This window comes from Emys orbicularis, chromosome 14 (assembly GCF_028017835.1).
Source record: "Emys orbicularis isolate rEmyOrb1 chromosome 14, rEmyOrb1.hap1, whole genome shotgun sequence".
Taxonomy (NCBI): domain Eukaryota; kingdom Metazoa; phylum Chordata; order Testudines; family Emydidae; genus Emys; species Emys orbicularis.
Window position 1 is genome coordinate 10616616 of NC_088696.1, and position 22689 is coordinate 10639304.

A 22689-nucleotide genomic window follows, 5' to 3' on the forward strand; every position below is an offset into this window, starting at 1 on the left:
TTCAGCCTGATGAGTCCTTCATTGAGTACGACGATCAGGGTAAATTAATGTCTCTTCCTGAGTGGCTTTCTAAAAGGTGCACCAAAAGGAATAGCTTCTCTAGGAGTAGAATTTGCTGTTACTGACTTTCTTCTCCTTTAATCTTCAAGAAAAAGAAAATTAAAGTCAACAATTGGGTCAACTCACTTAGCACCGTACAGCAACTAGTGTAACAGCAACACTGTGTACTTCCGTTTCTTTTCTTTAAATTAAAATCTGAACACAGTAACAATATATATATGGCACTTCAAGCTTTGTATACATACTGTATTAAAAAAAGAGCCAAAAAATTCAAAGAACAATGTCATGGACATTCCCACAAAAATGCACACATGAATTACTTTCATATTTCTCTATTTGCATGCTGAAATGCTGGTCCTTGTAGGAACAGCCATTTTCCCATCTTTAAATATTTGTTCCCCAAATATTCCAATTTCCACACAGTTTACTACAAGATAAGTGTCTCTTGGGGTGTGCTTATAATTATCACAACATATACTTACAGCACCTTCCATCCAGGAATCTCAAAAACACACCACACCCCAAGGAAGGGAGTAAATATCATCCCCACTGAACACAAAGACTCACCAGTACACAGAAGTTATGTGGACTCATGAATAGAACTCATGAATCAACTCCCAGTCCTTTGCTCCTACCACTAGCCTATAATATTAACTAACCTCAGCTCCCCACCTTTAGCTCCACCACAGACTCACAGGATGGTAGGATAGTTGCCAGCTGGGTTTTCCTTGGATGAATGCCAGCGGCACCTTGCTCCTACTGACCAATCATAACCTGGCTCTGCATTGAGCTATGGCATTGGTCACTTCTCTGGTTCTAAAGACTCATAGACTCATAGACTTTAAGGTCAGAAGGGACCAATATGGTCATCTAGTCTGACCTCCCGCATGATGCAGGCCACAAAAGCTGACCCACCTACAACAGAATCTTCCAGCCTGCGACCCCTGCCCTATGCTGCGGAGGAAGGCGAAAAACCTCCAGGGCCTCTGCCAATCTACCCTGGAGGAAAATTCCTTCCCGACCCCAAATATGGCGATCAGCAGAACCCCGAGCATACAGGCAAGATTCTACAGCCGGACCCTCATTTTACCCGCGATGGCACGTTAATGCCTAATTGACTAAAATCACGTTATCCCTTCAAACCATTCCCTCCATAAACTTATCAAGCCTAATCTTGAAGCCAGAAAGGTCTTTCGCCCCCACCGTTTCCCTCGGAAGGCTGTTCCAAAATTTCACCCCTCTGACGGTTAGAAACCTTCTTCTAATTTCAAGCCTAAACTTCCCCACGGCCAGTTTATATCCATTCGTTCTCGTGTCCACATTACTACTGAGCTGAAATAATTCCTCTCCCTCCTTGGTATTAATCCCTTTGATATATTTAAAGAGAGCAATCATATCCCCCCTCAGCCTTCTTTTGGTTAGGCTAAACAAACCGAGCTCCTCGAGTCTCCTTTCATAGGAAAGGTTTTCCATTCCTCGGATCATCCTAGTGGCCCTTCTCTGTACCCGTTCCAGTTTGAGTTCATCCTTTTTAAACATAGGAGACCAGAACTGCACACAGTACTCCAAATGAGGTCTCACCAGCGCCTTGTATAACGGAAGCAGCACCTCCCTGTCCCTACTAGAAATACCTCGCCTAACGCATCCCAAAATCGCATTAGCTTTTTTCACAGCCACGTCACATTGCCGACTCATAGTCATCCTGCGATCAACCAGGACTCCGAGGTCCTTCTCCTCCTCCGTCACTTCCAACCTATGCGTCCCTAACTTATAACTAAAATTCTTATTAGTCATCCCTAAATGCATCACCTTACACTTCTCACTATTAAATCTCATCCTATTATTGTTACTCCAATTTACAAGGTCATCCAAGTCTCCCTGCAGAATATCCCGATCCTTCTCCGAATTGGCAATACCTCCCAACTTTGTGTCATCCGCAAACTTTATCAGCCCACTCCTACATTCGGTTCCGAGGTCAGTAACGAATAGATTGAATAAAATCGGACCCAAAACCGAACCTTGAGGAACCCCACTGGTGACCTCCGTCCAACCCGACAGTTCACCTTTCAGTACTACCCGCTGCAGTCTCCCCTTTAACCAGTTCTTTATCCACCTCTGGAATTTCATATCGATCCCCATCTTTTCCAATTTAACCAATAATTCCTCGTGCGGCACAGTATCAAACGCTTTACTAAAATCGAGGTAAATTAGATCCACCGCATTTCCTTTATCTAGAAGGTCTGTTACTTTCTCAAAGAAGGAGATCAAGTTGGTTTGGCACGATCTGCCTTTCGTAAACCCATGTTGTAATTTGTCCCAATTGCCATTCACCTCAAGGTCCTTAACTACTTTTTCCTTCAAAATTTTTTCCAAGACCTTGCATACTACAGAAGTTAAACTAACAGGCCTGTAGTTACCCGGGTCACTTTTTTTCCCCTTCTTAAAAATAGGAACCACATTAGCTATTTTCCAGTCCATTGGCACCACCCCCGAGTTTACAGATTTATTAAAAATTATCGCCAAGGGGCTTGCAATTTCTCGCGCCAGCTCCTTCAATATTCTAGGATGGAGATCATCCGGTCCGCCCGATTTAGTCCCATTTAGCTGGTCAAGTTTGGCTTCCACCTCTGATACTGTAATTGCAATCGCCCCTCCTTTATTCCCCTCTGTCCCGCTCCCTCTATTCCTAAGCCCTTCATTAGCCTTATTAAACACCGACGCAAAATATTCATTTAGATATTGTGCCATGCCTAGATTATCCTTAATCTCCACTCCATTTACATGCTTCAGCGGTCCCACTTCCTCTTTCTTTGTTTTCTTCCTATTTATATGGCTATAAAACCTCTTACTATTGGATTTAATTCCCCTCGCGAGGTCCAACTCTACACGGCTTTTGGCCTTTCTCACCGCATCCCTACATGCTCTGACCTCAATAAGGTAGGTTTCCTTGCCGATCTGTCCCCTCTTCCATTCTTTGTACGCTTTCTGTTTTTTCTTAATCGCCCCTTTGAGACGCCCGCTCATCCAGCTAGGTCTAATTCTCCTGCCCACTAACCGTTTCCCCTTTCTCGGGATACAGGCCTCGGACAGCTCGTGCAACTTCAGCTTGAAATAATCCCAGGCCTCATCTGCCTTTAGCTCTCTAAGTATGTTAGCCCAATCCACTCTCCCTAAAGAGACGTGAAAGACTGGCCTCTGATTGGCTGGGAGGAAAGGATTTGACCCCTCTCCCCGCTTTAGGCTGGGGGAGGAGCAAAGATCCATTCAGGATCTCCTCCTGCTGCAGGAAGGTGCTGTTCTCCCTGTACCCAGCCATGAGCTGGGGCAAGGCTTAGGGCAAGGGGTCTTTTTTCCTTAGGATAGAGTCTGGGTATTTAACTGACAGTTCCATGTTGTCGCTAAGACTAACCATTGCATTTTCATTGGTATTTGGGTCAAACCAGAACTATGTTCTGGTCCCACATGTTCCAGTATGTTTATGTCACTATGTAGTCTTTATGGTGGGTAATTTATTTGGCTGTTTGAGCTGGATGGGAGGGAAGGATCTAAGCTCCAAAGATTGTGGCATTCAGTGAGTCACTGGGACCAAGAGACTCATCGTCATGTCTGCTGGAGTCTGGTTCAGTGGCAGCTCAAACTCCCTTTACAAGAGTGAACCATGGCTTCTGATCCAAGCCAAGTGGGTCAGAAATTATCTTATCTTAATAAAGCTGAAGCCTCTGTTCCAAACAGGACCCCTTAGATATGAGGAGCCTTTTGGGGGGGCCCTGGGCAGAATAAAGAGGATCAACCTACCTCCTGCTGCATGTCTCTTGGTACATTTGTAATTGGTTCTCATTCACACTGAATTCTTTTAGTAAGGCATCTCTGTTAGGGTTCCTTAAGTTCTGGTGAGTGTCATACAGGAACAGCTGGTTGTTCAGTTCTGCTTGGCGCTGCTGAAGCTGCCGACGCGATGAATAAAGCTCCTCTTCGCTTTCCTTCAAGAGGAAAAGAACATCAGAAACCAATTCAACGTCTTACACAAGCTATTGTTCCTTGATTTTTCTAAGAAGCAGTTTGTAAATTCATTTTTATAAGACATCTGGAAACAAAATAAATAACTGAGAAAACACTGAAAAAAAGAAGATGCTCATAAAAATAAGCTTTTTTAAAAAAAGGTAAGGCGTTCACACACCATGGTGATCAGTGAGAAATAAATGGATTACAGAGAAAGCATTCCATGAAGTATACAGGCATGCTGAGGAAAGAAGGGGAGGAAGCTGTGTGTTACGACTGCAGTTATCTTCTAATAGCCTTGAAACACTGGAAAGAAATTTTAATTTTTGAAGGTTACATCTGATAGAGCCCAGTATGCAAACACTACCAAGGATGGGGCTTATTACTAAATCTGCTTCCAATGGAGTTTCTTATTAAACTGCAAAGGAAAGATCAGATTCTTCAAACACCAAACATTAAATGGGACCATTCATGGCCATTAGTACTGTGGCTAGGGGGGCAGATCCTTCACAGGTGTAAACTGTCATAGCTCTATTGACTTCACTGCCGCTATGACAGTTTACACCAGCGAAGCATCTGCCCCTTAGGATATGTCTACATTACAGCCAGGAATGAGCCTCCCAATCCCAGCAGATTCACTTGACTAGTGGGACTCGAGCTAGTACATTAAAAATAACGTCAGAGGTTGAAGCTTCGGCAGAGACTCGGGCTAGCCACCCAAGTTCAGACCCAGGGGGTCAGGTGGGCTGGAGACTTCAAGCTGCCACTCGAGCCACTACGTCCACATTGCTATTTTTCACACGCTAGCTTGAACTATGCTAGAGCGGGTCTGTCTACCAGGCTGAGGGGTCCCAGCTGCAGTGTAAACTTACCCTTAGTATTTGCAGGATTAGGCCTTTAATTTGCATTTGTACTTGCATGTCATCTTCTATAAAAAGGGCTCTCAAAACTCTTCACAAAACAAACAGGAAATCACATAACACCCCTTTGACACCGGGAACTATTTATGGACTATTTTAAAACATTATGCACATGCGTAATCTCATCTGTGTAGTTACCCATCTGCGTAAATCTTGGCAGGACTGGGGTCTTAAGTTCCACACTAATATCAAAACATCCCAAACCAACAAAGAAACATGCGACCAGTAAGCAAGGCACTGTTACAGCAGACATACTAATAATCAAGGTCCTTTCACCCCTCAGCCCACTGGCTCCCCAGATGCCTAAAATAATGGATGGACTTCGCAACATGCTTACCAGGTTAGCAAACTGTAAAATCACGGACACATATACACACACACGCACACCCATCCCCCTGCACTACAGCTGAAACCCTGCTGCAGCTCCCTCTCTGGGGATGTCAAAGAGCTGAAGCACAGCCTCTCTGCTCTACCCTACAAACTACGCATTTTATAAATATGGAATAAAGGGTCTCGTTTTTAAAGGGAACCAACCTTGCCTCCTTCAGTCATAAATGAAGACATGCAGATGGCCAATTGCTGATCACTTAGACATCTACATGCCCTCATTTATTCTCACAAATAACAGTATCCACCAACGCTGGATTTCAAAAGTAAGATTAAAGTGGACACTTTGGGAATTTCTGTTAAAATACAAATGCCAGCTAAACTGATTATAATCCGAAAATGCTTCAAAAACAGTCATACTTTCCACAGCAAGTAAATCAAATTTGGAAGCAAATAAGACATGCTTCTAAATTTAAAAACTTTCTTAATACACTTACATTTCCAGACTATATGAAAAGACTCCAGTTAATTTCAGTCGGAACTGGATAAGGGCCGACATGATAATTTACACACTGTTACAACATTTTTGCATCTCTATGTCTCAACAAATTTCAAAACCATCTGCAAGCCCTTTCATAATTTTAGATTTTCTCTCCAAGTGTATGCAGATGGGATTTCTGTATAAACAGATCTGTTATTAAACTATAACATTTTATGGAGGATTTTTTTTTAAATCAGCATAACAGATGGAAAAGACCTTGATCATTTTTATGATGCTTCTAGATTGGTTTGGCAAAGGTTCTAAAAGTTTAATGACCACGGCAAGTCTTCATTCGCTATAGACTGTCAAAAAAAAAAAAAAATATTTGAAATTTCTCCCGCCACTGCATCAGCATCCTGAGGTTTCATCATTGTAAATATACATTTACGTTGCATCTTAATTTTGGTTTACCAAGCTGGAAGAAAGGGGACTGAGGCTCTGAGATGTGCTATAGTCAAAGAACTTGCTGCTGAGAAGGTTGGGAGGTGCACGGCTGCTATGAACAACACTTTAAAAGACACCACTGCCCCAGGCAAATAACGAGTTGGATTTTTTGAAGAAAATCCCAGACACCAGAGATTCTCAGCATATTTACATGTTGAGCATGGATATCACTTTGTAAGGCACTGAGTCACTATCGGTGGGGGGTTTGTAGGAGGTGGCAACACAAAGTTCTATCTAGCCTTCTATGCCAGGCTCATCCCCATGGGATTTGAGACCTTACGTGTTTAAAAACTTTTTTTTTTAAAGGATATACATTATATTTATTTATACACACAAGTCTCATATTATGACCCTCTCCCCCTCTTGCGATCCCTCACCTATGGCCCCTTTTCTTCCTCGGGATCCTTCCTTCCCCCTCATGATCCTGCAGTCCTGACCTCTTATTTCCCCTCAGATCCCCTCATTGCAACTCCTCTTTTCTCTCCCTTCTCCAGTGGGTAATGGAAAGCTACAATGGTTGCCAAGAAGCTGTGACAGGATTGCATACAGTCATTGCACAGGGGGTCTCCTGAGACTTTCTACACAACTTGGAAAAGGGTGTTTCCCAACTCTTCCCAATCTGCTGCTTCTCCTGTGAAACTGAGCATGACTAAGTGCAATACCTTCCCGTTCAGTGTCCACGTAGCTGCAGGACTAAATCCCTCCAGAGACCCAATGACTTACTGACGAGAAGCACATAGTGTTCTGCTGTAAGAAATGCAATGGTCAGATTCTGGTGTCAGTTACAGCAGCGTGGGTTTGGAGTCACTCCATCAACTCCAATGGGCTTACACCAATGTAAAGCAGAAACAGAGTATTTTTTCCTCTGAAATTTGCAGTATGTGGGAGATCACCTTGAGTCCCTAGCATCTCACTTGTTTCATAGAGTGTCTGTCAAGCCTGGAGAATTGCGACTTGAAAATTTGGAAGGTGGAGAGAGCGCTAACTACACAGGATGGATCTGGTTTAAAGTACTGTATGCAATAACTTTAGGTACCAATAGTAATTAATTGCTTGTGGCTCACCCATCTGCCTGGCTGATTCCATGACTAGGGATTTGTAATTTTTTTCCAAGAAGAGGATTATGTGCACACAAAATTTTAGTCTTTCAAACAAACAGATGTTCTGTGAAGGCTTAAATGAGGCAGGTTTATCTGCAGTGGGATCCAGTGCTGGGTCTCTGGTTTTTATAAAATACTGGCAATTATTGTTTTTACTTTTGCTCTTTGGCAAAGCCTTCTGTTTTTTCCAGAGATTGATTCTGAAGACCAGAGAAGGAATATATTCTGTCCTGAGTATCTACCGCCAAGTGAGGCTTCACTATTAGTGAGTCTCACCTCCAAGAGGGGCATATAAGCTTGAGAAGGGCTCTTTCCTACTGCCAGAGAATTAAATTCTAGCTGGTTTCATTCCAGTCAAGGAGGCCAGCAGCAAAGCTGCTGCATGAGCAGAATATTCTTAAAAAGAGTGAGACATCTCTCCACCCAGACAGCGAGCAACTGAATTCAGGTTAATGAACATTCAGGAACCAGTATGAAAGACTTAAGGGTCACACAGAATCAGGCAGAAATATATGAGCTGAATTGTCACCTCTTGGTTACCACAAAGCATTCACTGACCCATGCTCTGGGCGTAGCGGAAGTGATGAGGAAAGTGTAACACACAGGAAGTGGCTTTGCACTTACCAGAACTTGCTGCATTTCACAGAAAACCAGAAGGGAAGCCAGCTCTATATCTTCACTGTAACCATTTTTGAGAGGTACCGACCTAAAACCTGGGGAGAGGGTACACAGAGGTAATTAAAGTAAAGGAGAAAGGGTTGCTTGCAGTTGGGGGCAAGCATGCATGGGACTGGGTAGTTCCTTCCACTCTGCTCACCTGCTCCATTCCTTGGAGCAGGCAGAGCTTTGAAGTTTACAAGGAAGCAGCAGGCAGAGATGGGGTGACAAAGTTTTCCCACAGCCCTGCAAATCAAACCAGACCTGGAGAAATCAGAAGTTAATTCAAGGGATGCCCACATTTGGATCAGCTAAAAAAGCAAAGGTAGAACTCAAGATAGCAGAAGAATCTTAAGCAGTGATCTCTCCAGAACTCATTCTGGGCACACAATCACATTAATGAAATGGAGACTGTGGCAAAATGAATTAAATCACAGTAATCATTCCATAATCAAATCATTAGAAGGTAGGCACAAACACTGCACCGCTGATACTGTTACCTCTCCAAAATAAATCTATAACTGGGTGTTGGGCAGGGTGGAGAACATCGATCCTTTTTTGGCATTTGCTCTCTCCTAATCCAGAGGGTCAGATTTAAATCCATCAGTCTCAAACTAGTGGGACCAAGAATGCAGGAGCTGCCTTTACTTCCCACTGTGAAACTGATCATACTGCAGTAATAGGTAGTTCCATACTCACTTTCTCGTTGCTGATACAACTGGTTCTATGTAACTCTTTCCTCTTGCAGAAAGAATGAAAAACAATTTGGTGGTGGGTGATTCATTTAAAAGATTATTTCCAACATGCCTGACATCCTAGTTCAGAGGGAGGGTGTGGTATTTTCAGTTTAAAGTAGCTATCTCCCAAGGTGTGTTGCAGCAGGATGGGCCCTTTACTACCTAAGTTTTGAGAGCAAATGCGCAGTACTAGCAGTTCTAAAGACCATGTTTCTTGCTTAACACTTTATAATACCCTATTGATCTTTACCTGATTTGATTCCTTTGATGGGGAAAGTGGCATGTGCTAAGAAGTTGGGGTCACTGAACATATCCTCCTCATAAACAACGAAGCGCAGAAACGCTAGGTTAGGATCATAAATTTCAAACTTCACTTGCTCTGGACAGGGTGCCCAAACTGGGTTAAGGCCATTGTCATCTGGAACGAAAAGAAAACTTTTGTGATACGATGCAATCACTTCCCTTCATGCTGTATATCCAAGGGCACATGCTGGGATTATACATGAAGTCTGAAATTCTTTATCCCACCTGTTTTTGTATGCCCACTCAAGAAGTTCTGGGGGGGTGAAAAAATCTATTAAAAAAATCTAAATTTAAATACATTTCTTCATATTTAATATATTTATATAAACAAACCTCCCTGGACATCTATTTTTAAAAGGTGAATTGCTTGCCACGCATTAATGAAAAACAAGACCCAGGTCTGAGCTTAAAAACAGACACTAGGATGAAACATACCAAGTAGACAGATATGCAACTATCCAGTTTGCATACTCATTGGTGGAGTTTTGTGGGGTCATCTGCATGTGTGCTGGAGGCTGAAAATCTGGCTCTCAAGGTTGATCACCAATACAAAATATAAAGGTCAAAATACTCTTCTCTGGGGAACACTGTGGTTCCCCTACTGGTGCAGCTCTCTACTGAACATTCTGCACTCATTCCACTCCCAGAATTTTGCACGGCCTCCTCTGTCACAGAGAAACATCTAGAAATGCCAAAATCAGGCAATAAAATAGACAGCCAATCAGATGGCTTAAAGTAAGAAAAACCGTGGAGTAGGACCCTCACATTTAAAATTCTTACCCCGGTTTGGCTTTTAGTGTAACTTTGGCCCACACAGATACATTTAGTAAATGAACCTCATTTGCACACACAGCTCCATGAGATCAATGGGGGTATTTCCTTGACTTTGTTGGGCTCTGGATCAAGAGGACAGTACTTTGCATGCTCCATTGCTGTATTACCACCCTTCTTGTCCAAGATATCTCCAAAGAAATTATCTAATCTTTGAACTCAAACCTAAATATAATAGCCTCAGGACCTTAGAATCTTTCTGCTTGGAGTGCACCTTCAGAAATTGACTAGCATCTTCAGAGAGACAAGGTGGGTGAGGTAATATCTTTTATTGGACCAACTTCTGTTGGTGAAACAGACAAGCTTTCAAGCTACACAGAGCTCTCAATATTGCATATAGCATCTTCAGAGACACTTTCAACTTACCAAGCAATTTAAAAATATGGAAATTACACACAGCCAGAAACTTAACAGAAATGCACCTTATTATGAACCTAACACAGTTTAACACTTGCATGTTTCTCTGCCTGATTTTGACACATAGTGAAGGTTCTAAGGCAAGCACTAGAGTATCATTACATGAATCATCAGTTAAGAGCAATAAAGTCACCTTATCCTTCTAGTATATGATGTTTGTAAATTATAGATAAGGAAAATATTTCATGGAAGTCACGGATTCCGTGACTTTCAGAGACCTCCATGACATTTTCCGCTTCAGCCCAGGGGTTGTCAAGCCCTCCCCCGGCCCATTATTTTTAAAAGTAAAAGTCGGACAAGTCACAAGCTTCTGTGAATTTTTGTTTATTACCCGCAGCCTGTCCGTGACTTTTACTAAAAATAACCGTGACAAAATTTTAACCTTAATTATAGATAGCATGCATGATGAATGTCCTCTACCAATTTTATTTAGTGCACTGCAAGTATAACTCCATTCCCACCCAGAAGGTTGTGCAGATACTCACTCACAACAGTTGTCTTGACCTTGCTATTATCACATTCGGCCCCACAAATTTCCACTTCTACAAATGGACAGGCAATGCTTCTGCCAGGTTTAGGCAGATGGCGAGCACCTAAAACCTATAAAGGGACAATAGGTTATACCAATATTTGAAAAAAAACTTGGCACTGCAATTTATGTACTGCTAGTGGTCTACAAAACTATTAAACAGTGCCACTGAAAAAGACAACTATTTTTCTTATCAAATAGTCCTCAAGAGAGCACGCATATATGCACTTTCTCTCCAGTATAGATAGCTAGGTAGATATGTGTGTAGAAATATATATATTTACAAACACACACACGTATCACTGGCACAGGTAACAACACTTATAGTTAAGGTTGCCCTACACTTTCCAATGTAAAATCCTGTTTTCAGTTGCTTATAACTTTGCATAACTCCAAGCTTAAAGCATTCAAGCTAAAATTTTCCATGCTGAGTATCTGCCTCAGGTTGATGGGGAGGAGTGGCTTGTTTGTTTATTTTTAATTTTCAGCTAAAATGATTCAGCCATTTCCGAAATGAGACTAGGGAAAAATAGGATGTTTTGTCCGTGTGAAAAAAAAGCAACAAACCTCTTCTAACCATTTCATTAAGAAGCTCTAGCAACTCCACACTCTGGAGCAGGGACTTGGCAAGGGGTTTTCCTGCTGTCAGGGAGGTGTCCATTGACATCCTTGTGAAAATACGTGCCAATATGGCCAAGTTATAAGCCTCCAAAAAAAATAACACGCTCAGAACCGACTTGTTAGAATTTAGCAGCTAAATTCTCCAGTAATTCTGTCTGTACTGGGCATGCTCCATCCCCTCACAGCTCTTATGTGCCAACTAGACTGTGCATGTGCCTTCCCTACAGAGCGAGTGAAGAGTTGCGGGGAGGCTGAGCAGGACTTTGCTTGCAATTGCTCTTCCCAGCTGCTAAGGGGCCACTGTGGCACCAGACACAGAAACTGAGAGCAGGGAGGCTATACTTCCTGTGCTCTCAATACTCCCCTGCAGGCATCATAGTGTAGAAGGTGGAAGGTGCCTGACTCAAATGCAGAGGAGTGAAAAATGGATAAGAGGAAAGGGAGTGCAGAGGGTGGACGATGTTCTGGGAATGAATCAGGGTTCTGTAGCAAAGGAGGTGGTTGTCAGTAGCTCTCCTGCCTCATTTATTACTGTCATTGGAAGAAATGAGGCAGGGGATTGCAGGAAGAAAAAGGATGGTCTCATGGTTAAGGAAATTGAGTGCCACCCTAGGTAATTGGATTCTACACTTGTCTGTGCCATTGAGTGCCTATGCGAGGCTAAGCAAGTGGCCAACTGTTGGCCACTAATCGGGTGTTCATTTTCTGCATGCTAAACACGAGACCCTTGGGGTTTGATTGGCAACCTTGCTGAGTGCTCATGACTGCAACTGAATTTGACTGGAGCTGTGCTCTGGGAATATGAAGTGCTATAAAAATTCTAAATATTCTGAAAAATCAGGCCCCAGGTGTCCCAAGATTGACACCCAATTCAGTGGACCCTTTTGACAATTCTGGCCTTAATCTCTCTGTGCTTCAGTTCCCCTACCTAATTTCACAGGGGAGTTGAGAAGATTCATTCGTGTTTGTGGAGCACTCAGATACTATGGTGAGAGCACCTCAGAAACACCCATAAAGACATTAATTCTGTATTCAGAATAGGGTTTGTATGGTATGTGGTAATAAGACCTGGGGCCACATACTGAATGAGGAGGGGAAAATGAATACTGAATAACTACCCATTCACCGAATGAGGTGAGAGTCTATGGAAAAACTAGTATGTGACTGTATAATTAAAGACTGTGCCACAATGTATACACAAGGGGCCTGAATCAGAGTTGCACAGGCAAACATAATTCTGGCATTTACTGATTTGTGTGTGCTTGTCTTTGAAATCTGAACATCTTTCAAGGTAGATTTTTTTTGATGCAATATATAGATACACACACAACCCCTCTCTCTTTCTTTTCTTTCTTTCTCTCTTGCTCATATGCATTCAAGAGTCTGAATCAAATTTTCAGCCCAATTTTAAGTGGAACTCCATTTTTGCAAGCACAAATAATTGCAGGTGTAATCTGGCACGAGCAATTATTTGTCACCATAGTTCTGGTTACTTACACACGCTGGTAAATGCACTTGTAAATCAATGACAAACATCTAAGTGACCTAAATCATGAGGATAAATAATCATGGGTGCAAAAATGTGTCTGCAAAAATGGAGGACAGTGTCTAAAAATCCAGCTCTGTACACCACACTTTCACAGAACATACAGAAGATGCCTCACTTCAACTGCCACAGTTCCACTCTCAAGATGACAAGATACTAGTGAGGTTCTGTACTCTTTTACCACTTACATTTTTTAAAAAGCATTTGTTCTTTTGCTTTACTTGTATAGCCCGTGTCAGCATCCAAACTGCAGTGAGAAGTGGTTACAGTGTTTGTTCGTTCCTTACCATCATTTCTCATAAAACATATGCTATTTTGGAAGACATCTCTCTTACTGAATAGCAGCTGAGAACACAAACAAGTTCAATTTACAGATGGTGCCAGAACCCACTGTAGTGTAATTTTCAAACAATAAACTTTTTTTCTTAATGAAAAATGAGATTCTGAAACGATGAAGTGTACAAAAATAGCTGCATTTTCCCCTATCATGTTAAAGCTAACTTTTTTTCTGGCTTAGTTTCTTTTTTTCATTATAAAAATCTATTTCTGTCAAATTGGAAACCTGCTGAACTAATAAATCTGTTGCTAACCAGTCTCTAATCGGATCTTTCTAATGAGAACTAAGGTGGAGTTCAATGTAAGTTGATTTGATTTGATTTTTAATAGTTACCATATACATTCAATTTTTTCTGTTCTATATTCACTGACGTGACAGAGAGAAACTTATTTCATTTCAGGGAAAGTGGCAGAATTAGTTTTATTCCTAAAACACTGACATTTAAATAAAGCATGTTTTGGCAGTTTGTCACAGCTCTTGCTCTGAAAAAAAAATAGCTTTATTTGTAGTCAGTCATATAGACCTTTACTACTTGTAAGAATATATTTACAAAAGAAAAGATTTACCCTCACTGTCAAAAGCATCTGCAATTTCCTCTTTGATTCACTTGGCATTGGGTCATAGTCCTCATTTCGCATGCTTTCTGGCTGCAGAATATATCCAGTCCGTCCATTAAGTGAAAACAAGGCATGGTTTATTTGCACGTATTTATCTAGGGAGAGAATGAAATAGTCATGACAGTAGAGTTCCCCATTTTATTAAATCCAAAAGGATGACAAAGTATCAGTTTGATGGCTCTTTAGTGCCATTCCCACTGGTTGCCACTTTCACAAAGACTAGGTGATGACTAATGTTTCACTTCAGTAATTAGAACTATTGTCCTTGGTCCACTGATAAGAAATCTGAAAGAGAGGCTTGCATTCACACAACACATTTTGCCTTGCCAATGAACTGGTCAAAATATCAATTCAGTAACAAATACAAGCTGATAGCTAGAGCTATGTAGAGGGAAGAAGCTACTTTCAGAAAACATCTTGAGGTTTTGAAAGGAACAAAAATGGACCATTTCAAAATTCCCCATGAAAGAAAATTCTGGAATTTTTTTCCAGGTCAATCAAAACATTTCATTTTGACAAAACTGAAATGTTTTGTTTAGATTCTGACCTTTTAAAAATAGTTTTATGATCATACAAAATTAAGAAACAAAATGAAAGTGATCTCAAAATGAAAAATCTATACAATTCATATCCAAAAATGTTGAAACAGGAAATGAAATTTTTGTGCACCTGACACAATTTCATGGAGTGTGTCAATTTTAATGGCACTGTGTATTCTGACACCAAAGTTTCTCCAACCAGCTCTTCTAGTATCTCTTGATCATTAAATGGAATTACTCAGTTAATACAACCCAGTACATTGTGAGGTGAGAGGGCCTGGTCCTCAGCTGCTGTTAATCAGTGTCACTATCAAAATCAGTGGAGCTATGCTGATTTACGCCAGCTGATGTTGTGGCCGTACATGCCGGTCCAACACCCGTTAAAGTTAAGAGAAAGACTCGACTATTTCAAAGGAGTTGGCTCACGTCCCACAAGTGAACTCTGCAGGATATGAATTTTCTGGGATCTGCCCTAGTAGCCGATCCACAGAGTCACAAGCAAACAACTCATATAGTTTCAATCTTCTCAAGCACTCACATTCCTTCTTCCATCTATTTTCCTTCTTTAGTAAGATACCAACCACAATGACCAGGGTGGTGGAGAGACTAGAGGGGGAACTTGTCAATGGTCAGTTGAAAGAATGAAAAACAATTAAAGCTCCTCTTTATGAGAATATTACCTGGGGTCTGGAAATTAAGAGACACCATCTGGGCGCCACAAAACCAGAGACGAAATGGGTCATAATTAGATGAGTCAACCCTCTGTCCTTTAGGGTAAACCCGCGTCAGTCCCTTTTGGTTGTATTTCAGCAGTTCACCAGGCTTCTGCCTGACAACACTTTCAGCCTTGTTTTCCACAAAAGAACGGACTTCTCTGAAATCAGGATTTTCTACACAAGGGGAGGGGCAGGAGGAGGGCAAAAAAAAGGAGAAAGAAACCACCATTTATTCTCCGTTTCCACTGGAGCCTTGCTTTACCTCATCCTTTAACACAATAATTGACTTCTTGTTAATGCACACACCGCAAATTGGCTGAACATCAAGTCTGAAAATTAAAATAACCTGTCTGCCTGACAAGTCCTCTAATTGCTCATTGTGGTGGGACTGGATGAAGGCTACAGTTCTCATCCCATCACTGCTAATAATGCTCCTTTGAGCACTGCAGCACATATTTAAATAAGACATCCTTTCCTGTGTGTAAGTGGAGGAATGGAGGGCAATCCATGGTTAACAACGCCTCAAATAATGACTGCAATTATAATGTCTATCTACACTGATGGCTTACAGCATGCATTCACAAAGAATCTTAAGCAGGAAGGGGATATTTGTTGGGTACTCCATGGATCTGGTTGCAATAGCAAAAAGCCAGCAAGTAATCAATTTCAGTGTCAATCCAGGAATTTTTACTGATATTGCACCACATTCTCATTTACATTAAGACATCTTCATGTCACTCCAGTAGCTTCCAGGGGGTCTTATTGTAAATGACAATCAGACTGTACAGCAGAATATTACATAATGTAGAGCAAGTCTATTTTAGGGTTGAGTTTTTTTCATAAATCACAAAAGAATTCATCCAGAGCCTTTTCTCATCTCTTAAAACAAAAGGAGCCAAGTGCACATTGATCTGGTGAGCTTCATAGTGTTATATTGGAAGAATGGCTTGGATAGACCAGATGGAAATTTGTCACCACTCCAAAGCATATCTTCGCCTACATCTTCCATCATAAAGGACAATGTCACTTCCTCAACCCATCAACAGACAGCATAGCTTCCCACCCTTTGTCACTATCATTTTATTAACTTCAGAAATGCAGCACTATGGAAAAGAAAAACCTGAATGAATCATTTCCAAGTTGTTCTTGTCTCCTCAGAGCTTTTCCTCTTTCTTTATGGTCTCTTCTCTCTCTCGTTTCAGTAATTTGTTCCTCATTTAGTCCCAGACTTGAGCCTCGACAGGTTGAGATGTACGCTCAAAACAATTCTGATAACTCACTAGATTTTACCTGACATTTTATCATTTGAATACTGTAATGCTCTCTCCAGTGTGCAATTCCAATTTGCCACTGAAAATCCTGCCTGTATGAGCTCTCTGAGCTCTCCCAGTGCATAAAGGAGGTATTTTATTTTCAATTCTAAAATTTCAAATAATGTTTCTTTGAACAGGATCAGCATGCAAGCAGGCAAGGCGAAATTTATTATTAAAAATAAATCACCTAAATTGTCCTTGGATTTGCTTGTAGGTTTGCAGTAGATTACCAAGTCGGATAATTCAATGGCAATTAATTGATTCTTTTCCCAGTACTTCCTCATATGCTCCTGTTTAAGATTAAAAAAATATTTTTAGATTGCACTTATGTAGAACATGATGGCACAATAAACTAGGACATATTCTAAAGAAAGGATGATTATGTTAAAACATTCCCGGCTCCCTGATTTCATATTTAACACTTCACAAACGTACTTGGATGTGACATATATTTAGGGCTTCTGTTTTTCAGGGTTTATTAATATAATTTTGGGGGTTCATTTTTAGCAATTTTTGAGTTTTATGTAGGTTTCCAATAACTGGGGGTTTTCGGGTCTCTCACTTTTATACTGTAATGAGTAATGGATATTATGTTATATCCATTACTCATTACAGTAGTATATATTGTAACAAGTAATCTCTTTGTAATGTTCCCTAAGGCGCTTTAATGTAGTGCTGTTTCAAACAGCACTATATAAAAGCACTCTAGGGAGCCTTCAGTGCACACCAGCAGGGTCTACATGGACCAATTAATGCACAACACGCTATTGTGCTTTAGGAATCACACCCCTGTAGTCCACATTACTGCTCTGTGTAGACAGACCCTTAGAGGCAAATAACCATTTACAGTGTTTATCCAGTGTTTACTAGATAAAAACACCTATTTCAATAGGATTTTGGTTCCTAAGTATCCAAATTACTTTTCAAAATGAGACTTAGACATTGCAAAGTTGAGTGCAGCAACCGCCTCAATACCTTTAAAAATCTGGGCCTAAGCACTTTCCTGAATCGGAATCGTATAAAGAAACCTGGCAGTTAAATTACTGTTTTTATGTACATCCACATAAATCTAGCTAAACTCTTGACTCAACACCTCATATAAATGCACAGACAAAAAAAAATGCAAAGCATAATGAAGTTTCTCTCCACTTATTTATGATCTCGATCAGGATTAAGTATCTCTTGTGACTCCAAGACTGAATTCCAGCTGCCTCCAAATGCAAAGCGCACTGCTCCAGCAGTTCACTTTTTGCAAAGCAAGTCAGCGTTTCCAGGTATGAAAACATAATTTACGATCAAACAGGCATCATTATTGAAAAGTCCATAATCTACTGCAACACTAGATGGTTTAAATCTTGGTCTTGTGGGATCTCAATGAGGATACCTGCAACCCATTCAAATGGGAGTTGGGAAGCCAGGCTACTCCTCACTTTGGCAGGCAGCAGCTATTCATGGCCATTGCTGGTGGAGATTAGAAGCCACTGAAGTCAATGAGAGCCCTGCATCAAGTGAAGGTAGAATTTAGCAAGAGGTGGTCAAAATTACAAAAAAGATACAAGAAGTGATTGCAGGATAGGAAGTATAAATGGAGTCACATACTGAACAGTTACTAGCTTCAGTACAAAAGGCTACAAAGCAGTAGGAAATAGGAAATCTCCAAAAGAAATTCTCACAACAGCAGGAGGAGGGAGGAAAACAGGAGCTGCAGAGAGACGTTTTTCCAGAAGCAGTCACCAGACCAGAGACTGTGTGCTGTGGTCTAAGAAAAGCAAAGAGGAATTTAGTATTATCAACTGACATAGCCTTGGAGAAGTGCAGATATAAGCTATTACCTCTTTGTAATACACAGCGACCCACCGCAGTGTAACATCCTAATAGACATACAACTTTCACTTGAAAGCAATGTTTTCACAAGCAACGGAGCGTTTCCAGGTGCTGTAAACTCATTCTTAAAAGTACGCTTCTAAGGATAGCTAACCAGGAATGAATACCAACAAAAATAGACCATTCCTAGGACACAGTTAGTGCCGATATAAAACAGGGATGACAAAGTCGATAAAGCCCTGAGTTGAGAAACTGAAGTGGGGGGAAATCTTCAGAAATCTGGAAAACACCCAGGTGAAGATAAAGATAAAGAATTCCAAACTGCAGATTATTACTAGTATATAATAAAGTTATTGGCACAAGTAGGAAAGTGTTTTACAAATGCATTCACTGGACAGCAGAGGTAGGAAGCAAGATTATGAAGAGACGTTTAGGCAAAGGAGCTCAGATAGCACATACATTAGTGGATTTACTATAATACTTTTCAAGCTTGGTTCTCCACTGCCTTGCACGAGGCATGCCATAACTTACACCTGTGCAAAGTGGATGTAAAACACTACCATTATCATTTTTTAGTATTTCCTATCTACTTTGCATAGATGCAGGCAACAACATAAGGCATAAAGCACAGGAGACTCAAGTTTTTCCCCCATGTTAAGTTCTCCTCACACCTTGTATGGGTCATCTCGATTATCACTTCAAAGTTTTTTCTTCTGCTGCTACTGATAGCTCATCTCAATTGATTGGCCTCTTACAATTGGTATGCGTACTTCCACCTTTTCATGTTCTCTGTATGTATAAATATCTTCTGTCTGTGTGTTTCACTCTATGCATCTGAAGAAGTGAACTGTAGCCCACGAAAGCTTATGCTGAAATAAATTTGTTAGTCTCTAAGGTGCCACAAGTACTCCTGTTCTTTTTGCGGATACAGACTAACACGGCTGCTACTTTGCAACTTGAAGGAGAACTCTGCTGAAAGTGTTAAAATTCTCTTTGATGGCTGATGTTCTGCTAACTCTCCTAAAGGGCCTGAAAATTTAGAAAACAAGACCCAGATTAGCAAGGTGTTTTACTTTAAACCTGTAAATAGTCCCACAGAAACCAAGTCCTGTAAAATAAATATGCAAGAGGCTTCAGGGGTTCAGGCTTTAGTGAGGCTTGGGGAGCTTAGCTGGTTCTCAAAGGCTGAAGTCTCATTATTTCCTAATTTTATAACTATCCACTGCAAAATAAAACAAAAATTTTCTTTTCTACTGGTACCTCTTCTGTAGATTTCAATGTGATTTTCCTGATGTCTTGGTACCATTCAAACAGCTCTTCCACTGTATCAGTTGCAAATTCAACAGGAGGATCTTCTGGATTCTTGGGTTCCAGTACGAAGACAAAAGCCTTGTCATGCTTCCCTTGTGGCATTTTCACTATTGAACAGCACGGTAACGACAGAGACATACAAAAATTTATCAACTCTTTTAGTCTTAACTGCATGAGTGGTTGGTTCAATGCAGCAGCCAACCATACAGATTTCCACTATGATAAAATCTCTTGTCAGGCTGAATAGATAGCATCATCTTTCCTGCTCTAGGGGAAACAGCCCAAATAAAGGAGGAAAACCTAGGAATCCCGCTACAAGTTCCAGAGGCTACGTACCGACATTGTATGTACTGAGGACCAATATGCCACGACACAGAGTTCCTAAGGGGTTGTCCTCAATAATCTGTGAAGAAACAATGGGTTTAATTTGATTCTCTTAATCTTTTCCCTTTTAATCAGTAGTCACAGGATGCATAACAAAAATTAAACACAAAGTTAACCGCCTATAACTGCCCACAATGTCACGGAGAAACTGCCAAGGGCTCTGTTTAAAAAGTTCATTTTTAGTGAGAGGATCTCTCATTATGGATGAAAGATGACTAGTGAGGCTGGGAATAACCCTGGTTCATCTGTGAGTCTTCACTTCGACTGGTTCACTGTTTTCCAACTTGTAAACATTTGCCACTTGAATTCAGAAATCAAATGCAGTGTTTTGACTATTACATTACAAAGCTACTGTCCTGGCATAATTGCTCATTTTTAAAGCTTTCCTTTACAATACCAGAAAGACCAAAGTGTTCGTATAAATTTCCCCACACACACCCAAGGCATCACTGATCTGAGGGTTCATCAAACATTTTATTTTAAAAAACCAAAAGGATTCATGCAATTTAATAACTGCCTACTCAGACTTTTGCTTTCATTTGTTAGATTAAATTGCTCTTTGTCCAAGACTCTGGAACACATTTTCACATGCTTTTGGCATGCACAATTGGCTCAATTATGTACTAGGTAACAGGGTGTGAAAACAGCTAATTAGATGCATTTGTACACCCTGTTTTCCCATTTGCAAAAACCACTGCAGTAACTATGTTGGCAAATTAAGTGCTTATATGGGGCACATAATTGTTCCACACATCTATCTGAAAATCTGACCATGTACAGTAACTCCTTACTTAACGTTGTCCTGGTTAACGTTGTTTTGCTGTTACATCGCCAATGTATTAGAGAACATACTTATTTAAAGCTGCGCAATGTTTACTTATAACGTTGTTTGGCCGTGGGGGCTTGGAACCAGGGTGGGCTGGCAGCCCCCCTATCAGCTTCCCTCCACACCCACCCTCAGCGCCTCCCACCCGCCAGCGGCCCAGAGGATCAGCAACTCTCCCCTCCCCGCACTTCCCACTCGCAGCAATCAGCTGTTTTGCGGTGTTCAGGAAGCTCGGAGGGGGGGGGAGAGGAGCAAGGACATGGCACGCTCGGGGGAGGGGATGGAGCAGGGGTGGGAAGAGGCGGGGCGGGGGTGGGCCTGCGGCAGAGCCTGGGGTTGAGCACCGCCCAGCACATTGGAAAGAATAGCAAGAGGAGCAGCTGGATGATCCACCCTCTTTCACACTCTGACTCCACCACCACAACCAAGCTTCACAATCATCATTGCTGAGTACAGTATTACATTGTTTAAAATTGTTTAAAACTTATACTGTATATAATGTCTTTTGTCTGGTGAAAAAAATTTCCCTGGAACCTAATCCCCCCCCCCCCATTTATATTAATTCTTATGGGGAAATTGGATTCGCTTAACATTGTTTTGCTTAAAGTCGCATTTTTCAAGAACATAACTACAATGTTAAGCGAGGAGTTACTGTATGCTAATCTTTAGCCTGCAGGGAATTGCTATGGCCTCCTTATAACGCACTCCATCAACGACTCTCCCCAAATGCGGTTCCATAATGAATAACCTGCCAAGCACAACTAGTGGCATCAAGGACAGAAGAGAATTGTGTCTGCACAGCCCCAAGGACAGCAAACACTATGTGTACTTTTCTACTCTGTGCTAAGGCTGCATCATGCACAACATATAGTTATAATCCCATGAATGAGAGAAACCAGCTCAGTGTGCAGAGGGCAGCATCGTGCTAATGGAAGACATGAACCAAACCCTGAACTCCTCACCTGGCTTTCAAGGTCTGCAAAGTTATCAGTTGACATGTCTTCAACATAATTAGATGGAAAATAGTGTTGGACTTTTTCTCCATAGTCTCCTTTCCACCTGAAATTAAAAAAAGAGACAACTGAAGACCTTCAAACACAGACCATTAATTAAGCAATAATCCTCAATAAATTGGTCATTAATCCCCAAAACCAGCTTGCTAGTTGGCCATTGCCAAAATAAAAGTGACGAAGTAGCTAAAAGCTCTAACAAAGAGATTAATAACTGTGGTAGGTGATTTCAAAGGGATTGCAGCTATTGCAAACTGCAGTTAATGACTTAAGAAGCTTCCCCTCCAGCACTAAACATGATGATGATTGCTTTGTGGAAACAACTAGAGGACATTAGATTCCTAAGCATTCCGATCAATGTATAAGCCAGGTAGGAAAGAAAACTTATGGGAGGATACTCAGAGGATGGAGATAACCTAAACCCATTTTGGTTTTCCAGGGGTGTTGTGCAAAGCCTGGAGAGGGATGCTGCACTGACACAGGGTTAGCCTTTGGAGGGTTTCCTGCAAGAAGGGGTTTTTTGGGAGGGATGTGAATGGGGAAAGGGAGCAGGCCTGACACCCTGAGATAGGGAGCATAGGTTGTTGGTATGGGGGAAGGTACAGATATGAGAGTGGGAGAAGGCAATGAAGGGAGCGCTGAGGCTGCAATAAAGGGTGATCATCAAAAGAATGTGGGTAGCAGAAAAAAAAAAATCAAGTCATGCCATACTTGGAATCACTACTGCCAGCTGTTCCAGAGAGCAGCACTGGTTTCCTTCATAGCAAGTTTTGCTATTCC

At 41.3% G+C, this 22689-nt stretch overlaps 1 protein-coding gene across 1 annotated transcript in view; it reads right to left on the bottom strand.

Moving 5' to 3' along the window:
• Positions 1-99: 99 nt before the first annotated feature.
• PLCG2 (phospholipase C gamma 2) overlaps positions 100-22689 on the bottom strand; it is an 86801-nt gene continuing 64211 nt past the window's right edge. The window contains exons 22-32 of the mRNA XM_065416466.1: positions 21862-21958; positions 20026-20092; positions 19639-19796; positions 16742-16844; positions 15206-15415; positions 13936-14081; positions 10822-10936; positions 9036-9203; positions 8016-8104; positions 3856-4040; positions 100-142 (exon numbers count right to left, since the gene is read on the bottom strand). Of these exons, the coding sequence (XP_065272538.1) occupies positions 100-142; positions 3856-4040; positions 8016-8104; positions 9036-9203; positions 10822-10936; positions 13936-14081; positions 15206-15415; positions 16742-16844; positions 19639-19796; positions 20026-20092; positions 21862-21958 (1381 nt within the window). The remainder of the gene's footprint in view (positions 143-3855; positions 4041-8015; positions 8105-9035; positions 9204-10821; positions 10937-13935; positions 14082-15205; positions 15416-16741; positions 16845-19638; positions 19797-20025; positions 20093-21861; positions 21959-22689) is intronic.